This window comes from Plecotus auritus (assembly GCF_963455305.1).
Source record: "Plecotus auritus genome assembly, chromosome: 3".
Lineage (NCBI taxonomy): Eukaryota > Metazoa > Chordata > Mammalia > Chiroptera > Vespertilionidae > Plecotus > Plecotus auritus.
Genome location: NC_137772.1, coordinates 117710446 through 117719962, shown reverse-complemented (window position 1 = coordinate 117719962; position 9517 = coordinate 117710446). Strand labels below are relative to the sequence as shown.

Here is a 9517-nt window from a genome sequence, read left to right as displayed (position 1 = left end):
ATGAAAATGGTAAAATTATTATCACACAACTATCCAGGTGCTTTATGATACACCAAAAACAACTAGAATCTACTTACCTTAAAAAATTCCTTTTTCTCAACCATCTCATTACCATCTGCATCCAGCATTTTAAAAGCAACATGAAACCCGGTATGGGGTTCTGCAATCAAAAGAAAAATGAGTATTAAATGTTGGTGAAATGCAAATATAATAGATCTTTGAATTTGAAATCAGCCACAAGAAGCTACATGTGTAAGGGCTTAAACAGAGAAAAAAGTGATCTCTTCTTATGATAACAATTTTCAAAGGCTGATACATGTCCATGGGTGTGCTGTTCTGCTATTAAGTGTGCTGCCCTTCAAAAAAAAATAATTTGAGAACTTTGTATCTTTAACTTTCCTATACTCTTATAGGACCACTAGAGGCCCAATGCACGAAATTCATGCACAGGGGGTGGGTCCCTCAGCGCGACCAGCACCCTCTCCAATCTGGGAGTCCTCAGGGGAGCCCTCCCCAATCCGGGAGCTCTGACAGCTTAGGCCCACTCCCCGTGGTTCTCTGCTCTCTGTGGGGCCTGGCCGCTCCCCGCCCACTGCTGAGAGGCCCTCTGTGGCCGGGGTGGGACGCTTGCCTCATCACCTTGGCAACGAAGCAAGCATTCCGCCAGGCCGCCTGCTAACAGCGGCCGCACCCCGGCCCGTGGGGGACTCCGGCGGGGCTGAGGGGACTGAGCGCCGCGATCTTGTGGCTTCGGGCACCGCCATCTTTGCGACGGAGTGATGGTTAATTTGCACATTACCCTTTTATTAGATAGGATGGCTATTTTCATACTGATTTTTACCTTTTATTTCCCTTTCTCAGAGTAGTTTATTTAAAAAAAACTATTCTGAAATAATTTTATACTTACAGAAATGTAAAGATAGCATGGTGAGTTTCCAATATACGCTTGGATAATTTCCTCTCATGTCAGCATCTTATATAACCACAGTACCTTTATGAAAACTAAGAAATTAATACTGGTATAGCATTTTTTGTTGTTTATCCTCAACTCAGGATATTTTTCCATTGATTTTTTTAGACAGTGGAAGGGGAGAAACACAGAGAGAGAAACATCGAGGTGAGATAGAGAAATCAATTGGTTGCTTCCTGCACACACCCTGGCCAGGGCTGGAGATCAAACCTGTAAACTGTGTACATGCCCTTCACTGGGACTCACACCCTCGACCCTTTAGTGCATGGGTGGATGCTCTAACCACTGAGATACACCGGCCAGGGCTCAATAATATTAATATATATATATTTTTTATTATTTCAGAGAAGGGAGAAGGAGAGAGAGAGAAACATCGATGATGAGAGAGAATCACTGATCAGCTGCCTCCTGTACACCCCCTACTGGGGATGAAGCCTGCAACCTAGGCATACGCCCTGACATGGAATCGAACCCTGACCTCCTTGTTCATAGGATGACGCTCAACCACTGAACCACACTGGCCAGGACCAATCTTATCTAATAAAAGAGCAATATGCAAATTGACCGTACCTCTGCTACACCCACAAGCCACACCCACCAGCCAATCAGGAGCGAGCATGCAAATTAACCCAACCAAGATGGCTGTGGCCACGGAGAGAGCAGGAGGCTTGGATTTCCCCAGCAATGGAAGAAGCCAAGCTTCCTGCACACCCTGGCCGGCCCAGGCCTCCGCTCAAGGCTACAAAGTTTTAATTATAGAAGATAAATAAATCCCAACAAAAATGGCTGCGGCCATGGAGCGAGCAGGAGGCTTGGGTTTCCCCGGTAATGGAGGAAACCAAGCTTTCCGCCAGCTCTGGCTGGCCCTGGGCTCTGCACAAGGCTACAAAGTTTCAATTATAGAAGATAAATAAATCCTAACAAAAATGGCTGTGGCCATGGAGCAAGCAGGAGGCTTGGGTTTCCCTGGTGATGGAGGAAGCCAAACTTCCTGGCCTGCCCTGGGCTTCGCTCAAGGCTACAAAGTTTCAATTGTAGAAGATAAATAAACCCCAGATACCAGGGCCTCCGCTTGGGCCGCCAGGGGGCATGGCCAGCCTGCAAACCACCACAGGCCCCTTGCCCAGGCCACCCCACACCCCAAGGGAACCCCCACCCTGATCCGGGACACCCTTCAGGACAAACCAGCCAGCCCCCACCCATGCACCAGGCCTCTATCCTATCTAATAAAAGAGTAATATGCAAATTGACTGTCACTCTAACACACAAGATGGCTTCTCCCATGTGGACAAAGATGGCTGTCCCCATGTGCACACAAGATGGCCACCACAAGATGGCCAGCAGGGGAGGGTAGTTGGGAAGGATCAGGCCTGCAAGGGAGGGCAGTTGGGGGCAATCAAGCCTGCAGGGGAGGGCAGTTAGGGACAATCAGGAAGGCAGGCAGGCGAGCAGTTGGGAGCCAGGAGTCCTGGATTGTGAGAGGGATGTCTGACTGCCCGTTTAGGCCCAATCCGGGATCAGGCCTAAACGGGCAGTCGGACATCCCTCAAGGGGTCTCAGATTGGAGAGGGTGCAGGCTGGGCTGAGGGACACTCCCCGGCCCTTGCACGAATTTTGTGCTCCTGGCCTCTAGTAATCTATATTTATAAAAGGCTAAGTGTCTGGTAGGTATTACAAGCACTGACCACCAGGGGACAAACACTCAAAGCAGGAGCTGCCAAGCTGCGGTGACTTGGCAGCTGCATTTTACAGGTGACGCACCCCAGAACCAGAGAGGAGGGAGCCCAATTCCTCGCAGGGCCGTGTGATTCCACCTTCGGCTGTGGGTTATGTTGTTGCTGGGGCACTGTTGGCCCCGAATCTGCTTTACTGCACCCTTGCATTTGCATTCCACACCTGTGTATGACAGCAACTTTGCAGAGTGCCCTCTTGCACTCCAGGACCCCTTGGGGGATGTTAGAGAGCCTTTTTTGGCCCGATCCTTGCAGGCTAGGCCAAGGGACCTCACCTGCCAGAGGGACCCGGCTCACTCCGCAGATGCCCTTCGAGCCATAGTGGGAGGGACCATGGGAGGTTAGCTCCAGGGCGTGTCTGGGCCATCCTGCCCAGTCCCAACCCGCCGGCCCCTTCTAATTAATTTCCTTTCAATGTGCATGAATCTATGCATCAGGCCACTAGTATTTTTAATAACAAAACATAAATACTGCTCTGGCTAGGTAGCTCAGTTAGTTAGAACATCATTCCAATAGGCCAGTGGTCGGCAAACCTCAGCTCGTGAGCCACATGCGGCTCTTTGGCCCCTTGAGTGTGGCTCTTCCACAAAATACCACGGCCTGGGCGAGTCTATTTTGAAGAAGTGGCGTTAGAAGAAGATGAAGTTTAAAAAATTTGGCTCTCAAAAGAAATTTCAATCGTTGTACTGTTGATATTTGGCTCTGTTGATTAATGAATTTGCCGACCACTGCAATAGGCCAAGGCCGCAAGTTCGATCTCCGGTCAGGCCACATACATGAATCCACTAATTAATGTATAAGTAAGTGGAACAACAAACTGATGTTTCTCTCTCTCTTTCTACACCAATAAATAAAAAATTAAAAAAAAAATACTAAACTTCCAAAACTCTATTCATGAATAGAGAAGTCCATGATTGTTGAGGCAAAAAATGTGGGATACTTACTAGTGAGGATTGTAAGCAAGAAAAGATACTCAGTATATGAAATTAACCCTGGAAGAGATAAAATAAAAACGTTAGAAAATAAGTTTTAGATGGTTTAGAAGTAATCATATATATACTACATGGAAACTTCACCTAATTAAAAACACATTTTCACTTTATTTATTTATTTATTTATTTATTTATTTATTTATTTATTTATTTATTTATTTTTTATTGTTTAAAGTATTACAAATAGTAGTACATGTGTCTCTTTTTTTCCCCCATTGACCTCCCCCCGGCCTCCCCTACCCCCCAGTACATGCCTTTACCTGCCCACACCCCCAGTGTCTTGTATCTATTGGTTATGCTTATATGCATGTGTACAAGTCCTTCGGTTGATCTCTTACAGCGCCCCCCCCCCCCCAACCTCCCCTGCCTTCCCGCTGTAGTTTGACAGTCTGTTCAATGCTTCTTTGCCTCTGTATCTATTTTTTCCCCATTTCTTTCCTTAAAAAATCTTGCCTCTGCAGACTAGAAATAAACATATAATAACAAAAAATGTTTGAGTCCCAATTTCAATGTCCAACAGTTCTGAGTCCCCATTTCAATGTCAAACAGTTCCTTATGTGTACATGTCAGCAATGATATCTGGATGGTGGGCACATGGTGGCAATGCAGGTCCAACCCTCTCTGGTTTGGTACTAGGCAACCTGCTGCGACGCACAGCTGCTGACTGCTAGCGTGGCAAGGCATCGTCAGCGTCTTCCAACACATTTTCACTTTAAATTACCTCTCTTTGGTACAGTGGAAAACTTTTATAATAGAGTTAAGTACATTACTAATACTTGAAAAGATACTAGGTTTTATCAGATTACTCTTACTAGTAAGGAGGTGGAATGAATGCTGGCTGGGAAATACAGGTATCAATTAGAGGTTGTTTTTAAAAAAAGTGTATTTTTTTATTGACTTCAGAGAGGAAGGGAGAGGGAGAGTTAGAAATATCAATGATGAGAGAGAATCACTGATCAGTGGCCTTCTGCATTCCCCCTGTGACCTCCTGGTTCATAGGTCGATGCTCAATCACTGAGCCACACCTGGCCAGGCCATTAGGGTTTTATTTGAATGGCACACTATTTAGTTTCTGCTCAACTTTTACTATTCATAACATTGCAAGTAAGCAAATTTATAAATTCAGTAGAATAACAGAGATTTGGATATACAAGGGGTAAACTGTATTATTTAAAATGAAACAGTGAAATCCTCTGGGCAACCACTCCTTCCTCCCTCTCCAACATGCAGTTGGAATGGGATGACCCATGATTTCCCTTTTGGAGGCAGAGGTTGACTGGTCTAGGCAGTCACAATACTTTGCAGAGCTGGCACTGGGATGGCATATAGCTGACCCAAGCTCACAAGCAGGATGCATTTGTCTGGCTGCAGGAGTTCACTCAGGGATGAGCCGTGATCTGCACTGGGCCAAGCAGAGTGAGATTTCTGCAGAGAAGGCTGAATCATTCACTTCATCTTTCCTCCTGGGTTGTGATGATGAGAAATTTGTTTCACATAGGATGTGAGATTATGGAGAGAGCAATAGATCAATGTTTAGGGCTGAGAATGGAGCCAGTCTTTAATTGGTAGGCCTGAAGGATATGAGTACTGGTGATGCCTGAGCACTGGATTAAACCAGGCCACAAAATAAACTTTCTTTCCTGCTTGAGTAAATGGTGTTGGCTTTTTTTTTTTAATCCTCACCCAAGAATATTTTTCTATTGATTTTTAGAAAGAGTGGAAGGGAGGAAGGAGGGAGAGAGAGAAACATCATGTGAAAGACAATTGATTGGTTGCCTCCCGCACGCACTTGACCCAGGCCAGGGTTTGAGTCTGCAACCAAGGTACATACCCTTGACCAGCAATCAAATCTGAGACCCTTCAGTAAAAGGGCCAAGGCTCTAACTACTGAGGAAAACCAGCTAGGGCAATGATATCAGGTTTTATGTGCTTGCCAGGAAAAGAATTACAATAAATATAGAATCAATATCTTATAAATCATAGCTTTTTAATAAGATAAAAAGAATTTCCCTCTGGATCATGAGCTTGGCATAACAATTAAAAAACTTTATCATGGGAAACTTCAGTCATATACAAAAGTAGGGAGAATAGTATGATGAATAATTATATATATCAGCTTCAGTAATATTAGCTCATGGCAAGTCTTATTTTATCTATACCTCTCAATCCCTTTCCCTCACTGTCTACTGGATTAATTTAAAACAAAACCCATCTAGCATATTATTTCATAGTAGAAAAAGAACTGTTCCCCCTCCCAAATGTATTTACCATACCTAAAAAATTATCAATAATTCCTTAATATTATCAAATTAAAATCAGTGTACAAACATCCCTGCTTCAGAATTTTTTTTAAGTGTGCTCATATCAGGATTCAAAGGAAGTTCCTGCATTGCACTTGATGGTCAGATCTCAAGTCACTTACTTTTTTTTGTAAAATACAGTAAAACCTCGATATAACAGACTAATTTGGGCGAGGGGGTGTCTGTTAAAGCCGAAAGTCCGTTATATAATAAAGTAGGTTTTCCAAATGCATATGTTAAAAAGACAAGTTAGTTTACCTGTTTTTACTTATGTAGACATGTTTGTGTAATTAAAATTAAGTATGTGTGAAAGTTTAATTTCACAGAAAAGTTTTCTATATGTATTACTATAATTTTAAATTTATACTGAGTAAGTCTAGTAAATGCATGCACTCACCCAGCCACCAAGAGTAAACAAATGCAAAACCTTGGCATATAGGGGACTGCTCTAATCAACTGAGCTACCTGGCCAGGGGCAAGAATTACATCCCTTTTTAAGGTGCAATAATATTCCACTGTATGGATGCACCACAGTTTGTTTATCCATCATCTGTTTCCACCTTTTAGCTACTGTGACTAATGCCACTGCAAACACTAGTGTACTAATATATGTTTGAGTCTCTGGTTTTAATTCTTTTGGTATATACCCAGAAGTGGAACTGCTGGATCAAATGGTCATTTTAAGTTTAATTTTTTGAGGAGCCTCTATACTGTTTACACAGTGGCTGCATCATTTTACATTCCACCAGCAATGTGCAAGGATTACAATTGCTCCACATCCTGGCCAACATTTATTTTCATTTTTTTCTTGATAATAATGGGTGTGAAGTGGCATCTCATTGTGGTTTATTTGCATTTCCCTAATGATTAGTCATGCCGAGCATACTTTCATGTGCGAATAAGCCATTTGTATATCTTCTTACGAGAAACGTCTATTTCACTTTGCCCACTTCTAAATTGTTTTTTTGTTAATCCTCACCTGAGGATATTTTTTCCAGTGATTTTTTTTCAGAGAGAGTGGAAGTGAGGGAGGGAGGAAGAGAGAAACATTGATGTGAAAGAGAAACATCGACCGATTGGTTCCCACACATGTCCTGACCGAGGTCAGGGATTGAACCTGCAAGCCAGGTATGTGCCCTTGACTAAGAATCGAACTTCAGTGTACAGGCGTTCACTCTAATCACTGAGACACACCATCCTGGGCTAAATTGTTTTGTTGTTTTTTTTTTTTTATGGTTGAGTTGCAGTTCTTTTCTAAAAAAAATTTAAGTATGTTTTTATTGATTTCAGAGAGAAGAAGGGAGAGGAAGACAGAGAAATATCGATGAGAGAGAAATGTCCATCACTTGCCTCCTGCATGCCCCTACTGGGGTACTGGGGATCGAGCCTACAAACAGGCATGTGCCCTGACCAGGAATCCAACAGATCAGAAATCTAACTGGGGACCTCCTCAACCAACTAAGCCACACTGGCTGGGCTATAGGAGTTCCTTACATATCTTGAATATTAGCCCCCTATATATAATTTGAAAATATTTTCTTCCATCCAGTAGGTTGCCTTTTTACTCTCTTGATAGTGTACCTTTTTTTGTTAATCCACAGCTGAGGATATTTTTTCCATTGATTTTTAGAGAGTGGAAGGGAGGAAGGGAAGAAAGGAGGAAAGGAGGGAGGGATGGAGGGAGGGAGAGAGGAGAGAGGAGAGAGAGAGATGGCTTGAGAGAGACACATCGATTGGTTGCCTCCTGATCATGCCCGGGGATCGAACCTGCAACCCAGGTACGTGCCCTTGTCCAGGAATTGAGCCCACGACCTACCTGTCAGTGTGTGGACTGAATGTCTAACAATGAAGCCATACCAGTCTGGGCGATAGTGTACTTGGATTCACAAAAGTTTTAAATTTTTATTTGTTCCTTGTGTCTTAAATATCTTTTAATCTAAAGGTTCTCCCTTGTCGTTTTCCCCCTCAACTAATTTGCTGAAGAAGCCTGGTCCTTTGTCCTGTAAAGTTTATTACAGTCTAGAAAATTTTTATGACTGCATCTTTGTGATATCATTTCATGTTCCTCTACCTTCTACAATTTCTACAAACTGGTAGCTAGTTTGATCCAGAGCTGTGTTTAGATGCAAGTTTGAGTTCTAGAAAGAATCCTTAATAGAAGGTGTTGTATACATCAGGAGGCTGAAATGCAAATGCTTATAGAAAATGCTAACTACCATTAAGAGATACTGAGAGTAAGATTTACAGGACTTTAGAAAACTGTGAAATCATTTCCCGAGTTTGAATGATCATAAGTGCAATTCTAAAAATGGTCTTTGAAGGATGGGTGAAAATCTTAAGCAGTTGTGATATAAATGGAAAAGCCATATAAGACAGGTCTGAAATGCTTATGTGGAAGAAGCAATGGGAAGTAAAGCTACCATGGTAGCACAGAAATGAGGAATACAGGCTTGAAGAGGAGATGGCAGAAGAGGAAGACCACATTCTAATGGCTCCCAATCATGTAATGCAGAAATGCAATACAGTAATGCGGGGCCAGTTGTTCAGAGCAAGGCAGGTAAAGATTTTGCATCCAAGTACTGTAATTCAGTGTTTTGGTTGTAAGTAACTTCAGGTATGGATTTTAAATGTTTTTAATGACTTACATTATTACTTTATATCCTGACTTTTCTGTTGTTTTTATTTTGAAGCAGATGTACTTCTCTTGAACAAAAAAGCCTACACAGTAAGTCTTCAGATATTTTTTCTTTTTTTGTTAATCCTCACCTGAGGATATTTTTCCATTGAATTTTAGGGAGAGTGGAAGAGAGAGGGATAGATAGAGAGAAACACTGATTTGAGAGAGAAACATGGACTAGTTGCCTCCTAAGGGAGAGCCCTGACCAGGGCCTGAGCTGGGGAGAAGCCTGCAACCAAGGTATGTGCCTTTGACTGGAATGGAACCTGGGACCCTTGGTCCGCAGGCCAACGCTCTATCCACTGAGCGAAACTGGCTAGGGCCAGATATTTTTTTATTGAAAATATTCAGTGTTCATATGAAGGCATTCTTAGTTGAAGTATTTCATCCCATGGCAGCCTCACAAAAAAAAAAGTGAATATTTTTTTTCTAATTTTCAAAGGAATATGGAAATGTGAAGAAATGGCCAAACTGCTAGACTGCACTGGTGGGCTTGGTGCCAAAAGGAGACCTCATGTTTCTTTTCTCTAGACATAAGTCCATGTTTTTTCAACAGGGGATATGTTTGAAAAAGAAAATTGCAGTTTTTCTTTGAAATGCTGACATAAATAAAAAGCTTGAAGAGCTGAAACAGTGTAGAAATAGTACCCTACCCTCTGAAGATAGATTATAGACAAGATATTTGTAACAATAGCATTCTAGGCATCTGCCCCCCTGAAAATGCTTTTTAAAATTTATAGACACTTCAGAATATTAATAGGAGAAACAATTTAATACATATTTGCCACATCTAATTGCAAAATAAATTGTTACCAGGTGTACCAGTTAGTAATGCGGATTTTTTT

At 42.4% G+C, this 9517-nt stretch overlaps 1 protein-coding gene across 2 annotated transcripts in view; it reads right to left on the bottom strand.

The window, feature by feature from the left end:
* The window catches only part of MICU2 (mitochondrial calcium uptake 2), a 118862-nt gene that overhangs the window by 26390 nt on the left and 82955 nt on the right, over positions 1-9517 (bottom strand). For both annotated transcript variants that reach the window (XM_080662097.1, XM_080662098.1), the window contains exons 5-6: positions 3648-3695; positions 78-160 (exon numbers count right to left, since the gene is read on the bottom strand). In XM_080662097.1, coding sequence (XP_080518223.1) covers positions 78-160; positions 3648-3695 — 131 coding nt within the window. The remainder of the gene's footprint in view (positions 1-77; positions 161-3647; positions 3696-9517) is intronic.